Here is a 15,701-nt window from a genome sequence, read left to right as displayed (position 1 = left end):
AGGCACAGGAAGAGGCCATGTAGAGGAATAACGAACTGGAACAGCCTCTAAGAATTTGAGTTTAGTTGGGAGGGTGGCCCAGGCTGGCCCTTGTGATAGACTTGTAACTGATCCAGCCAAGTTCCAGCCTTGAATAGACCTTTCTGAAACAAGGACTGGCTCTGCCGGGGACTGTTAAGCATTGGAATTTCGTCATCTTCATGGGAAGGAGAGTTGGAAGGTGAGGATGCACTGAGTGTGATGGGGTGTCGGGCCTTGCATGGCAGAGATCTGGCAGGGGGTTCATCTAGTTTCCGAGGATAACCAGAACTCTGCGCCTTTCTTAGCCTGACTGCCTCCTGTGTCAGTCACTGGAGGATCAGAGAAAGACAGTGCCATTCTTACCAGTGCTTTGCTGCACCAGCCCTTGGTCCAGAGGTCCTGCTTGCATCACTCCTTTGTAGGGACAGAGAAGGAAGGGGAATGAGCACGCTGAGCAGCTTCTCTGCGCAGCCACACTGGCTTGGCGCCCCTGCAGGGGAAGGACGGGAAGGACAGGGCGTTCTCACATTCTCCCTTTCTCTTCTAGCCGGTTTACAAACTGACCCAGAGGCAGGTAAACATTACAGTACAGAAGAAAGTGAGTCAGTGGTGGGAGAGACTCACTAAGCAGGAGAAGCGCCCACTGTTTTTGGCCCCTGACTTTGATCGCTGGCTGGACGAGTCTGATGCAGAAATGGAGCTCAGAGCCAAGGTCAGTAAGGATGCTAGGATCTAGACAAATCATAAGGAACACAAGTTATTTGGAAGTTATTTGGGCCACCTCAGATACCTATCTGGGTCTGATAGAATAAGGACAAAATTGCAAATTCAGTTAAAGACCTGGAAACGTGTTTTTTGTTTGTTTTTAAGATTCATTCATTTGAGAGAGCGTGCATGTGTGCACACACCAGACGGCATGTGCTGGGGGAGGGGCAGGGGAAGAGGGAGAAGCAGACTCCCTGCTGAGCAGGGAGCCCGATGTGGGACTCGATCCCACCACCCTGGGATCATGACCTGAGCCGAAGACAGTTGCTTAACTGACTGAGCCACCCAGGCGCCCTGGAAACATGGTTTTATAGAAGTGCTGGTCATATATTTTGTAGACTGTCCCTCAGCTGGGATTTGTTGAAGGTTTTTGTTGCGATTAGACAGGGTGATGGGATTTTGGGGAAGAGGACCGCAGAGGTTTCATTCTTACTGTGTCCCACCAAGGGTATATACTGTCAGCATGACTTATCACTGCTCACAGTAACCCTGATCATCTGGCTGAGGTAATGTTGGTCCGGTTTCTCCACTGTAATGTTACTTCTCCCTCTTTCTTTACTGTGTCCTTTTAGGATGGAAGTCACTATGTCTAGCCCATGTTAAGGAGTGGGGAGTTACGCTTCCCTTCCTTACTGCTGAGTATTTACGTACTTTCTTTGGAATTCTTCTCTATGGGAGATTTGCCTGTTCTGTTCCATGTTTTTAGTCAATCATTTATTTGTATCTGTATGGACTGATGAATTTTTTTTTTATAGTTTGGTTTATAATCCGGTACTATGTTATTTGTTATTTATTTTGTTGTTCCCGTTGTTCCAGCTTCAGCCATTGGAAGCTCTTTCAGTTGGCTCGAGTCCTTTTGACAAAGCTCCGTCATTGTGGGGCTTTTTTTTTTTTTTTTTGGGACATTATTAATTTCTGGCACTATAAGCTGCTCCAGGCTTATCTTGTGTATTCCCTGCTCCAGCCCCAGAGGCAGCCATTCTTCAAGGAGCTCTGTTCTTTTTAGTGGGGAATAGTAGTGGAAACCAAGACCTGGGCTCTAGATATGCTTCTAGACCCTCTCAGGTGGCAGAATGAGGAACTCTATGTGTGCAGACTAGCCCAGTCATATACTGGCTATACTTATAAATATTTCTGTATGTATCCATCTGTATCTATATTGACCTAACGTGAGTTCATACTGATGTTGGAGACATGAAATTAGCTTCTGGAAAAATTATACTAAAAATCTAGAAGTCTTAAAAAAAAAAATAGAACAGCAATCTATTTCCTGCCCTAAAATTCTGTTTTGTTTCCATGACTGTGACAAATCTTCTGGGGGTCTGAGATTCCAGCTCCCAAGATTCTAAGACTGTCCGCTTTGTAGTGTGGAAGCCAGATGACTGGTTGAGTTCTGTGAGCACTGGATGGGCATTCTGTGGTGCTGGTGCTGCCTAGTTAGGGAGGAGTCAGGTGTGTCGGCACCATGAGCTAGGACATCTGCCCCAGTGAAGCGTGGACACGATTGGAGGAGGGGGCTTTGAGGGAGTCAGATCACTTATCCAGCATGTGGATTTTTGTGAGCATCTGGGAATATTCTAACCTGTGTTTTTGGAAAACTTCTGTCCAAATTCTAGGAAGAAGAACGCCTAAATAAACTGAGACTTGAAAGCCAAGGCTCCCCTGAAAGTAAGTTGTCCCCGCTGCTGCTGCGGTAGTTACCAGTTAACCAACGATAGAGACGGGGGTATGGAGGGGTGCGATGCGGCAGGAGAGCTGATACTGTGTGTGTGAGGTGATGAGGACTGTGTCACGTCCAGGGCTTACACTGTGCGCACCCACATCAGAAGACTTCCTTTTAATGTGTCCCTCTGTTTGGAGCCTAACAGCACCCAAGGGCACCAAAGCTGGTCTAGCAGAAGGGAAGAACCGCAGTCTCCTGGACTGGCCCACTGTCAGGTGGCAGCAGGCCTTGCCTAGACCCGTGGGAACACCACGTAGGTCCAAGGCTACACTTCCTCCAGCTTGGTGTTTTTCTCCCAGACAAGTGTGGTTCTCAACCTCAAAAACTCTATTCCTGTTTCTCTCCGTCCAACTGCTGAGAAGCAAGCAGCTCTCTGTAAGTGTATTGTGTTCTGGGCGACACACACGACATGCAGCAGCCCTCCGTCCACTTCCTGCTGTGTGCAAGCGTTGTCGCAGGCCCGTGGGGGCGGGGCCGGTGAACTCCTCAGAGCACCTGCTGAGAGCATCCGTTCCAGGGGGAGGACCACGAAAGTCTATACAAAATGCACGCTGAAAAGCAAAATAAAATCATGGTTTTTCACATGTCCATATATTTTCAGGTTTTAGGGGCACTTATGTGGCATGCTGTAAGTAAGGAAGGGAAAGTTTTAGAGTGGCTGTTTTCAAACTACATCCCGTGGTCCCCAGGGGTTCCCAGGGATGCTTTGGAGGGACAGGCCAAGCAAGCGGGTCCATTTCAACTAGAGCTGCTCTGCTTTTGTGTTTTATGTGTTAGGTTTTGAATAAAGTTCATTTTGAAAAGGTTTCATTGCTTTAGAAAAAGATGTGAATAATCACTAATTTAGAGAAATATTCCTTTAGAAAAACAAAGAAGGGGAGAAGGTTAGTAGAGGTAAAGAATAAAGACTTGAGATTAAAATTAATTATGAGCTTGAAAATTATTTGACATTTAAGTTAATTTTGGAGGGGGGTTTAGAGGGATAAACTTTGAAAACATGTAAAAATTCTTATATGTGGATTTTTAGGACATTAGATAATGCTTTTACTGTTTTATCTCAATTCATGAAGTTTCCTGATGAAGTAAGTTCTTTAGGATGGCGAAGTCTAATACACTTTTGTAGTTTCGAAGAAAAGATTTTAGTTAAGTGTTGTGAAAAGTCTGACTCTTTTGGCTCCTGAGGACTAGGTTGCTTTCAGTTGACCACCCTAGTTAGCGTGGCTATTTGAGCATCCGCCGAGGCTTACGTGCAGAGGATCTGTAGCCTAGGAATAAATACGAAGCAGCAGGATCTGAGCTCCATAGCTCTTCTCGTGAGAATTATCCTTTCCTTGGCCCCACTCCTTTGACTCAACCATGACTCTAAGCTCCTTACTCCTTCCTTAACTCTGTAATTGGCTGTGTCTTCGCGAGCCTTAGGCTGCAGACAAAATTAACATTCCTTATCCTCCTGCCTCTCAGGCTGTACTTTTCCTTCTTTGGTTATGTCCCCATTCTACCCATCTTCCAAAGCACAGGGCAGGCCCCATGTGATCTCTGCAGACCTGCCTGCTTCCCACTTCCGCAGCCGAATGTCATTTTCTCACCTTGAGGGTTTCACAAGACGCTACCTGTTACTCTCTTGCTTTCAGATTGTAAGTTTTTTGAGGGCGACGTCAGGTCTTAATTAACATCTTTGAGTCCCACTAGTGTCCCTCAGAACCTCGCACCTTATGGATGTTCAGTTGATCCTTTGTTGGATGCAAATGTGATCAAATATCAACATTCTTTTTTTGTTATGTTTCTATTTCTTTGAGCTAGTTCGACTATATGACCTTAAAAAAATTGTGGGAAACAAAGAAACCGTAGATTATATGAAAAAGACAAGAGCAGGAGTGGAGTGTAGCTTTATTTCCCTTCTGTAATGCCTCCTAAGGTGGTCAGTCGTTCTTTGCCAGAAGTAATTTCTCTCCTTGGATTTATTATGTCTGTACCCTTACCCTTCAAGGCCGTGAGGGAAAAGACTGTTAAAGACATACCTCGGAGTGCAGTGTCCATATCTTTACCTCACCCCTTTCTCTTTGGGCCTAGGAGCTCAGGCTGGTGCTGATCTGGGCCAGGTATCTGTTTGGGAGCTCAGGGCACCCAATGGGAGAGAGGGGTTGAGATCAACCAGGTCTGCCCCCCACCCCTCTGTTGCAGCTCTGCTCGTAACAGTTTCCTGTCTTGCTTTTCTTTGCAGCTCTTACAAGCTTGAAGAAAGGATACCTGTTCATGTATAATTTCGTGCAGTTCTTGGGATTCTCCTGGATCTTTGTCAACATGACTGTGCGGTTCTTTATTTTGGGAAAAGGTAAGCACAAAATTTCAACACTAGTTTCTTTTCTTCTCTTTTCTTTTTTCTTCTCTCCTCCCCTTTTCTCCTTCCTTCCTAGATTATTTATTTATTTGAGAGAGAGAGTGAGCATGGGCAGGGGGAACCACAGGTAGAGGGAGAGGGAGAAGCAGTCTCCCCGCTGAGCAGGGAGCCCAGATGCAGTGCTCGATCCCAGGCCCCTGGAATCATGACCTGAGCCGAAGGCAGATGTTTAACTGACTGAGCCACCCAGGCACCCCAACACTAATTTTCTTTTGTCAGTAGTTTGGCCTACTACCCACCAAAGGTGTCAATAGTACCCTACCTTTGGTATTAATAATAACCCCCCATGTTTGTGTAGCACTCAATCCTTTCATTGTACTTCCGAGTCTCTGAGTTCCCTTGGCCTTGTGAAACAAGCAGGCTGGAGATTGTGTCCATTTAACAGGTGAGGAAACAGGCTTAGAAATGGTCCACATTCACACAGCTGGCCAGAGGCACATCTTGGGCTAGTGTTCCTTTCTCTGCTCACTACATGGTAGTTCATTTGTAACCAAATAAACTTAGGTGGTATTTTCGGTGCTAAAGTTAATGCAAGTCCAAAAGGGATCTTGCCCTTTGGGAGCCTAAGTAGATTCTCAAATGGACCGTTCCAAAACTGAATGAAAAGACTATCCCAAAGATACCGGTTCTTGATAAATTAATTTGTATGTTTTTTTTTTTAAAACTGTGTATTTAACAAAATTCTGGCAGAAAGTAAATGGCAATGGAAAATTTTTGAGAATGTGATCTAAAGTATTCTGAAATTATATTATGAACAATAAGTAGGTAATAAAATTTGGGGGAAGAAAGGGTAATGGGAGAGCACTTTCTCTGTCTGATATGAAAGAATGATAGTTAAAATAAGATAGCATTAGTATAAGAAGAGAGTATCAATAGAGCAGATTAGATGGTCCAGAAATAGCTTTTACATTATATATATATCTCCTAATTATATATATGATATAAAAGGAATCATGAGTCAGTGGAAAGGGAAATATCCAATACTTTTTTATTGGATGGGAATTCTAATGTTTCCAGGGAAAATTGGTTAGGTTTGGTTGCATGAGGGAGGCAAGGAATCTCTTTGACTCTTTTCCTCACACTGTGTACAAAAATAAATTCCCCCAAAGGATTTAAGAGTCCTATATAAAAAACTTAAAACATAACAAGATACAAGTAAATGTTTATAAAAATCTCATGTGGAAGGTTAGGACTTTCTAGCTTAAAAGAGAAGAAATCATCAACAATAAGGTCAATATATTTGACTACATAAAATATCTAAATTCCCGTGTATCTAAAAATACCCCAGCTAAGACAACACTCAAGATTAAAAGTCTATGGAGGTTAGTAGCATGGGGAATGGAGGGTTGGTGGAAAATTGCAGCCAATACTAGCAGGGGTTGATTACATATACAGAATTTTTTACAAATTGATCTAAAAATGTATAGACTCTATGGAATAGATAAATTAACAGAAGTCATGTGCAGGGAGGGAGTAAAACCAATTTAACATACAGAAAAAATATTTAACTCAATAATGATGGAGGAAATAAAAATATGGTTTTTGTCAGTTTTGCAAAGTCAAAAAAGATAGCTGACTTAGGAGGACATAGGCTAAAGTAGACTCACGAGTGGCTACCGGGAGGGTGTATGAGCACAGTGACTCTTTTGGAAAATAATTTGGCAAAGCGCTAAGGACATGTAACTGCTTATACCCTTGAATCTGGTTATTTTACTTCTGGAAGTATGTTCTAAAGAAATCACTGAAACTACAAGAAAAGCTTTTTCAAACGGTACACGTTGTGGCATTATTTCTATTAGTACAAGTTAGAAGCTACCTCGATGCCCATCAGCGAGGGTTTGCTTTCGATATTCATTCAGTGGGATGTTGTGAAGCAGATATAAAGTATTTAAAGAGTTTATAGTAACATGGAGAAATACTTAGGATAGGCTAAAAGAGTACTAGATAAATTCGTTCTTCTAGTTTCCTCACATCGTATAAAAAGGGGAAAAAACTGCACCAATACATGCAAAAAGATTGGAAGGAATGCACCATTTAAAAATGGTTTGGATGTGGATAATTTAAAAATTTGTCCTTATTTTATATAAGAAATCGGAAAAATAGAAGTATAGTGGAAAATACAGACTCTGTTTAAAAAAAGAAAAAAAAATCCTATAGTCTATTTTATTTTTTAGCCCTAAATTTTCCCATCTGAGGTTTGTAGTAGGTGAATTGTCATTTAGCTCGAGTCATTTCAAAGAAGCGTATGTTGTTTTTCCAGCCTTCTTAACACCTAAGAATTCTGCAAAGCACAGCGGCAGGCTAGTGAAGAATTTCCCAAATGCCTAGTGTCTTAGAGTCTCGCGTGACCAAAGGTCTACGTAGATGAGTTATTTGGAAAAAAAAAAAAAAAAAAGCAAGTCTCAGACTTGTGGTTTTTATTACTGTGGATTGATCACAAGTCCCATGGAACGAATAAGGACATGTAAATACCTAATCATTTAGTTTAACATCGTCAGGTTGATTCTCCGCGTTCCTGTGCAAGCCTGCAGGCCATTAGGTGATCTAGTCCAAAAGCGCCTAAGTTATCTGGGTCATGTGCTTAAGCTGCTTGGATTTGTCATTTCTGTTTTGGTTCTCAGCCCCTTACTAAGCACCTTCTGGAATGGAGCTCCTGGTTTGGTTCTTCCCTTACCGGTCGTCAGAGCCGTGGTAAGGACCTGGCGCCTGGCACCCAGTTTGCCCTTTGCAGTTTTCTCCTTTTGAATGAAGGGTGTTGGTAAATGGCAAATTCCGCACCTGTGCTTGGTTTTTCATGTAAACGTGTACTTGCTAAACTTCTTATGCTAAGGAGACACTAGCAAACTCTTGGGCTTATGGAGAAACTCTTGTTTGAGCTTATCTAGCTCTCTATTAAGGAATACTCTTTTAAAAAAAAAATTAAAAATTTTTTCTAATTATAAAAATGTGTTAATCACAGAAAAATCAGGAAATAAAGACTTACATAAAACAAACACTCTTCTGTAATCCCATCTATGAGAGCAACAGATTCTCGGCACCTTGGTGTATATCCTTCCAACTGACCAAACTTCCCTAGGAGCAAGGAACAATTCCCGATACGGAATTGTGAGTTTAAATGGCAAATTGTTCTTAAGGATTTTCATGTATCCTGCCCGAACACAGTATACTGTATTATACGCCCACTGCTAGTAGTGTCTCACATCCCATTAACATGAGTGCCTTTTACTACTTAAAAGTTTTTTGTTTTCATATCATAAAAGTAAATGTGCTGATTTAAGCCAGTTCGGAAAGTGGGGGAAACCAGGATGGAGTTGTGGGGGGAGAGAAGGGGAGGCGAATAAGCCACTGTCCATCCCTATTAATATAGCCACACATTGGGGCACCTGAGTGGCTCAGTCAGTTAAGTGTCTGCCTTCAGCTCGGGTCATGATCCCGGGGTCCTGGGTTCGAGTCCCGCGTCAGCCTCCCTGCTTCGCGGGGAGCCTGTTTCTCCCTCTCCTCCATGCTCGTGTTCTCTGTCTCTCTCAAATACATAAATAAAATCTTTAAAAAATATGCATTTAGCCATATGTAATTTTCCTCCTACAGTGAAACTTTGTAGTCCTACTGTGTACACCATTTCTGTCTTGTTTTAAAAACAAAATTATAAGCATTTTAATGTTTTTAAATTCTTTGTAACTGTCATTTTAGAAATCAGATTTCTATTCCTGAATTGAAACAAGGATGTAAAATCAGAGCAAAGCCACAAGATCTAATTTTTGTTCACCATGTGCCAAATCTTAAGTCACAGCTTTGTGTTTTCCAAACGGAGGTCCTCATTTTTTAAAGCTTTGCCCAGGAGAAATGCCATCTTAAAGTGAATCCCCTGGGGCGCCTGGGTGGCACAGTCATTAAGCGTCTGCCTTCGGCTCAGGGCATGATCCCATTGTTCCCGGATTGAGCCGCACATCAGGCTCCTCCGCTGGGAGCCTGCTGCTTCCTCTCCCACTCCCCTGCTGTGTTCCCTCTCTCGCTGGCTATCTCTCTGTCACATAAATAAATAAAATCTTTAAAAAAAAAATAAAGTGAATCCCCTTAAAATGGACACCAGAATTTCATTGTAAATGGCGACAAAAAGACTCGGTTGAGACTTTGTCTTGAAAAGGGCGATTTAAAGTTATGAGAATAAGTTTTTTAACTTATATGTAGTGAAATTAAAATTGTAAATGTAATTTTGTATTAATTCTTCAGAGAAAAGAATTAGTCCGATTTTGAACTAAATTACTGGTGGAATTTTCCTGGCAAAATTACGTAAGAACACTATATACCATTCTTCATTTCACATTTGACTCTAGCAGGATTGTAAAGTGGATCATTTTTGCAAAAATATTAGAGGTTTTCTTTAAGTTTTTTTCAAGGGCCTCTTCTATTCAACCGATGTGTATTTATTTATTTATTTATTTATTTTAAAGATTTTATTTATTCGACAGAGATAGAGACAGCCAGCGAGAGAGGGAACACAAGCAGGGGGAGTGGGAGAGGAAGAAGCAGGCTCATAGTGGAGGAGCCTGATGTGGGGCTCGATCCCACAACGCCGGGATCACACCCTGAGCCGAAGGCAGATGCTTAACCGCTGTGCCACCCAGGCACCCCTATGTATTTATTTTTAAAGATTTTATTTATTTATTTGTCAGAGCGTGCACACAAGCAGGGGGAGCGGCAGGCAGAGGGAGAAGCAGGCTCCCTGCTGAGCAAGGAGCCCAACGTGGGGCTCGATCGCACCCTGAGCCGCAGGCAGCCACTTAACCCACTGAGCCATCCAGGCACCCCTTTTCTTGTCTTTTAAAATGAGAAGGACCTACAGGGTTTATGTGTTAACTTTCTAATAACCGGTAGAGTTTACTATTCATGACCTCACAGGCCTGTTCCCCCGCAGCTTAGTTTGGATTGTAAACTTGAATCTCTGTGGCTGTTTATTATACTTTTCCTTAAGTTTCTTTCATGCAAGTAGGTATCCAGTTTGAGAAATAATTCTGTTGGAATTTGCAGCTTGATTTACCCTTAATGTGTATTTGTCCCATAGAGTCCTTCTATGACACATTCCACACCTCGGCCGACATGATGTATTTCTGCCAGATGCTGTCAGCTGTGGAGACTATCAATGCAGCAATCGGTGTCACGAAGTCACCACTGATGCCTTGTTTTATCCAGGTACGGAACAGCTGACCTCAGGTCTCATCATTTAGTGGGTACGCCACAATTCGCTGGGAAGTCGCAATGAGTAAAAATCTCTCATCTCAAAAAAAAGTAGCATTGTTTTATCTGAAAAAGGAGGTAAACTTTAAGCCCAGGGGTATTTTCCAAAGTCGACTTCTGCCATTTCAGGTCTGGTTTGTTTATAACATCATCATGAAATCACAAAGTTATAAAAAGGGCTTTAGAACTAGGGAAACTTGATTCTCAAGCAGGAGCAGAAAAACTTACCCACAATCTTCTCAGGTAGAGATGTGCTTGGTCTCCTCCCAACTTGGGTAGGTGAAGGCAATGCAATCCTAGGAGCTCTTTTCACTTTGGCCTTTCTTCCGTATATGAAGGGGACTCTCTTGACTGGTGTGGGGATTCTCCCCTCCCTTGATACATCTATGTTGTTTCCTAATATTTGGAAGATTGCTATCAGGAATGGGGCATCAAAGTCTTTAAACTTCCTTGCCCTATTTCCTGTGATTACATAATATTAAACACACACCCCCGGGGGCAACAGGTGCTTGCTGGTTGGTCTCTTCTGGAGTCCTGTTTCTATAGTTCTACCTTTTTCTGGTACACCAGCCCTGGCATTCTGATAGAGTGTTAATACAATAGCCTTGTTACTCCTGGGTTTTCTGTTTTTGGAGAGAGGCTGTTCTGTTCATTCTAAAAAATCAAAGAGGGTAGTGAGGGAGCCACTAATTTGGAATAATATTTTTTTGTATGTCAAGGAGTAGTTCAGACAAGCATGAGGCTAGAATTTCTAGGGTACGATGGAAGGGAGGGGTCAGCATCCTCACATCGCGCGCGGCTCCAGGGAGTGCCGTTCATGGAGAATGCAGCATGAGCAGAGCCTCCTGGAGTCGGGCATGAGCCAGCATGACTGCAGCTCAGAAGCGTAACACGGAGTATGAAACAAGTATAGCACAGTGTGTTTCAGAAAGTTGAAAAACAAGGCCAAGTGAAACAGTATGCTATTTCGAAGTACGTACATGAGCAGGAAACCCATAGAGAAGGAGTGGAGTAATTAACACAAGATGGTAGTTACATATGGGCGGCTGCCGCACTGGCGAGGTTCTGGTTCCTAACTTGGGTTATGCAGACAAGTGTTCTCGTGGCAGCACTCTTTACACTGTGTTTGAGTGTGTGTGAGTGCTTTTGGAAAGATACTATTTGTGTTGATCTGTTCACACACATATACACAGTCTACTCAGAAAAACTGGTTTGGGTACTCGTTCCAAAATGGGAACAAAGGCTTAAACTAGCTGAGCTCGGTCTTTCATTTTTTTTCTCCTTTTTAAAAAGATTTTATGATTTTTTAATGTTTTAAAGTAATCTCTACCCCCCAGTGTGAGGCTTGAACTCACGACCCCGAGATCAAGAGTCACACGCTCCACTGACTGAGTCAGCCAGGTGCCCCTCAGTCTTTTTCTATTTACCCTGAATTTAGTGGGCCTAGGTTTCAGGTAACCCATTTATATAGTTTTTGTAGAATATATTTTTAAGCTTTTTCCTTTCTTTTGGGTTCTTTTAATAGCTTTGTGGGAGAAACTTCATTTTGTTTATCATCTTTGGCACCATGGAAGAGATGCAGAACAAAGCTGTGGTTTTCTTTGTGTTTTATTCATGGAGTGCAGTCGAAATTTTCAGGTGGGTAGAAATGCCAGCATGGTTTTTGAATGCGCCTCTCTCTGGAGCAGCTCTCTTCTGGAGGAAGTTTTAGTCAGAGTCTCGTTTGGTTTGAGATTTAAGTTTCCGTGTGTGGAGAGCTCTATCTGCATCTGTGTGCTCTGCAAAGGTGAGGCATGTTTTTTTTAAAGCAGTCATTGGATCACAGTACCGGCCTGGGCACTGGGGAGCGGAGGGAGTCGAAAGGTGCAGAGACGTGAAAGACCCATCTTACCATTCAGGATCTTGCTGCCTTGTTGGAAAAAGGACTCATCCACGTGGAAGAATTTTGAAAGGGACATGGGATTGAAGGAGTAGTCAGGCTGGATGGAACTAGTGAAGACCAACCTTCTAGAAGGAATGGAAATAAAGCTTCTACTACAAGATTACTAAAGTTTGAATCAACCTCTTATCTGATTCTGCCATTCTCAATTGTCAACAGAAGAAATATCTTAAAAAAAAAAAAAAAAGATCCAATTAAAGTAGAGGTACTCTTGGCTACCAGACCACCCATACTCCATTTCTTTTTTGGTCAGGTGGAGCAGGGGTTTTGCAAATTGACTCCTCACTTCTAGGTTTGTACATATTTTGGCAAAGTTAATAGCTGAAAGGGAGAAGAGGCAGTAGTAGCCCTAGATTGTGTCTTTTATTTATTTATTTTTTTAAAGATTTTATTTATTTGACAGAGATAGCGAGAGAAGGAACACAAGCACGGGGTAGTTAGAGAAGCAGCAGCAGGTTGGAGAGGGAGAAGCAGACCCCTGCTGAGCAGGGAGCCTGATGTGGGGCTCAATCCCAGGACACCAGGATCATGACCCGAGCTGAAGGCAGACGCTTAACAACTGAGCCACCCAGGCGCCCCTAGAATGTGTCTTAACCGTGGTCTGAATCCCTTAGTATTTGGTATACCCTCTAATCTACCAATACAAAGGTGAAAGAGATTATAAGTACTTAATATTAACTCTGTGTGGGAAGAAAAATTTCTTTTTTGTGTTCCCTCTTTTTAAATAGAGTATATCTGATTCTAGATTAGGGATCTTTTGTATACTTTAATTTTGAATTTTGTTTTGTTTTTGAGATCTAGAGCAGGGGAAGGACAGAGGGAGAGGGAGAGTGAATCTTAAGCAGGCTCCATGTCCAGCATGAAGCCCAACGCAGGGCTTGATCTCATGACCCTGAGATCATGACCTGAGCTGAGATCAAGAGTCAGACACTTAACCAACTGAACCACACAGGTGCCCTGTTTACTTTGATAACATTCATTTATCCAGAGAGAAATTGTCAAGGTGTCTGTCATCCTTACCTACTTAGAACATAGATCAGAATTAGTAATAAAGGCAAAGAGCTTTTGAGCATTCATTCCATATACTGAACTATTCCAAAGAGGGTTCCTGTAGGACCTAAACTTAGTCTCCCACCAAAGAGAGTTCACATCCATTGAAAACTGGGGGAAGAGTGTGATGGGAGTTTGTGGGTAGATAGCCCAGGATTATAATTCTGAAGAATTATAGAAGCCATGCGTGGCTAATTGTGAAATTATTCTTCTTGAATGATGTCCTATGGTTGCATTCAGGACCTGAAGTGGCTTTTTACATCCTAATTATTTTCAATAGGTACCCCTTCTACATGCTTTCCTGCCTTGACATGGATTGGAAGGTGCTCACATGGCTTCGTTACACTCTGTGGATTCCCTTGTATCCTCTGGGATGTTTGGCAGAAGGTACTTTCAAGAACGCTAGGTTTTATAAGCTTAGTTCCAAGGAGTAGCTAAGCTGATAGGCCAAAGCTTGCTTCCTTCCTCTGCCAGCCTTAGTCTGACATACAGGTGTTAGACGTAAGAATTTCTTTCTAGTGGCTTCCTTCCATAATACTGCTGATACCCAAACTATTCCAGGGAAGTACCTTGTTTTTGTAAGGTTTGGAAGCTGGGCGTTCATGTACTGTATGCTTCCTATTTATATGGTATTTAGAATTTTCCAAAGCAGGTTCATATCAATGACTTCATTTTATTCTTCCAGACATGTAGTGAGTGAGTCAGGTAGGGATTTTTCTCTCCATTTTATAGAACAGAAAACTAAAGCTCAGTGCTATCAAAATGAATGTTTCCCCTTTCATCTTGTTGTCAGCTTTGGAGGCTCATCGCTTATAAAAACTAGGGGGAGAAATGAAATAGGCACGAGCCCTCTGTACTAAGGGGATGGAAGCATTTTCAGCACACCCAGAATTGACACTGTGGGGGGCTAGAAGCTTCTCTCAGTAGATGGCACTGTATTTCATTTGCTTCTGACAGGTTCTTGTTTCTACTTTCAGCTGTCTCAGTGATCCAGTCCATTCCAGTATTCAACGAAACAGGAAGATTCAGTTTCACGTTGCCATATCCAGTGAAAATCAAAGTTAGATTTTCCTTTTTTCTTCAGATTTATCTTATAATGTTATTTTTAGGTAAGTATTGGCTCTGTAATAGAGTTTTTCCTATCACTTCTTAGAGGGTAGAGTTAAATGATTCAAAGTTTTCAAAGCCTTTATTAGGATTTTTATTTCCAGAAGAGTAGTATAGAATTAGAGAAACATTATTTTGTATAACAGATCCTCGAGGAGAAAATGCCATGTATTTCTTCCAAATTACCAGTGGTTGAATGATCTTTTTGGTGTGCTCTTGGTCACTTGGTCACAAGCTATTTCATGTTTAAAACAATGTAAGAAGCTCTTTTAAAGTAGAAGCAGCACATTTTAATTTTACTAATTTCAGTGACACATTCCTTATCCAAAATTTACAGAGGTGATAATACCACTGGCAGCAAGGAAGGATGAAGGCAGTCAAGGCCTCTGAGCCGCCAAGAGCTGTCATAAAGCTTCTACCTAATAATAGGAAAGTCCCCTCACCCCACTCCTCATGTAAAACCAGCTTATATATTAGTTTATATAAAATCACAAATCTTTTCCTTAATTCATGAAATCTAAGAACTAAAAGAAGTAAACCTAATTATTGCAAATATAAGAGATTTAAAAGCCTTCCTAATCATTAGGACTGTTTACTTTAGATAAAATTCTAATGCTTTTTTTAAAAAAAGATTTTATTTATTTGGCAGAGAGAGAGAGCATAAGCAGGGTGAGGAGCAGAGGGAGAGGGAGAAGCAGGCTCCAACATAGGGAGGATCCCAGGACCCTGGGATCATGACCTGAGCCGAGGGCAGATGCTTAACCAGCTGAGCCACCCAAGCGTCCCAGTTCTAATGCATTTTAATATAATTTACATATTTCTCTCTGTTTTAGTTCACAAAAATCTTAAGGTGGCCCTAAATAAGTATGGTTGTCTGGTCTTCTAGCAACAGGATATGACAACAGATGGTATATTAGTTATCTATTGCTGTGTAACAAGTCACCCCAAAACTTAGTAGCTTAAGACATAAATGTTTATATCTCACATGGCTTCTGAGGGTCAGAAGGCAGCCTAGCTGGGTAGCTCAGAGTCCCTCCTGAGGTTTCAGGCAGGCTGTCAGCCCGGCGGGGGCTGCAGTTTCTGCCGTCTTCACTGGGGCTGGAGGATCTGCTCCAAACTCACTCATGTAACTCTGAATAGGAGGATTCAGCTTCTTGCCACAGTACTTCTCCATGTGGCTGCTCAGGACATGGCTTCCCCAGAGCAAGTGGTTTGAAAGCCAGAAGCCATACTCTTTTTTTTGCCTTTAAAAAAAAAAAAAATGCATCTATAGGGACTCCTGGGTGGCTCAGTCATGATCCCAGGGTCCTGGAATCGAGTCCCCACATCAGGCTCCTTGCTCAGTGTGGAGTCTGCTTCTCCCTCTGCCTGATGCTCCCCCTGCTTATGTGCTCTGACAAATAAATAAAATCTTTTAAAAAAGTATCTTTTTTATAGAAATATATTTGACATATAACATTGTG

The 15,701-nt window shown here is 42.1% G+C and overlaps 1 protein-coding gene across 1 annotated transcript in view; it reads left to right on the top strand.

Moving 5' to 3' along the window:
• HACD3 (3-hydroxyacyl-CoA dehydratase 3) overlaps positions 1-15,701 on the top strand; it is a 38,827-nt gene that overhangs the window by 20,244 nt on the left and 2,882 nt on the right. Inside the window, exons 4-10 of the mRNA XM_045810614.2 lie at positions 569-733; positions 2,403-2,454; positions 4,731-4,841; positions 9,970-10,097; positions 11,668-11,780; positions 13,412-13,518; positions 14,109-14,240. Of these exons, the coding sequence (XP_045666570.1) occupies positions 569-733; positions 2,403-2,454; positions 4,731-4,841; positions 9,970-10,097; positions 11,668-11,780; positions 13,412-13,518; positions 14,109-14,240 (808 nt within the window). The remainder of the gene's footprint in view (positions 1-568; positions 734-2,402; positions 2,455-4,730; positions 4,842-9,969; positions 10,098-11,667; positions 11,781-13,411; positions 13,519-14,108; positions 14,241-15,701) is intronic.

The sequence above is a fragment of the Ursus americanus genome, chromosome 28, assembly GCF_024610735.1.
Source record: "Ursus americanus isolate L20-20 chromosome 28, mUrsAme1.1.p, whole genome shotgun sequence".
Classification (NCBI taxonomy): Eukaryota; Metazoa; Chordata; class Mammalia; order Carnivora; family Ursidae; genus Ursus; species Ursus americanus.
The sequence above is the reverse complement of the archived record's forward strand: the minus strand, read 5'-3'. Positions and strand labels throughout refer to the sequence as shown.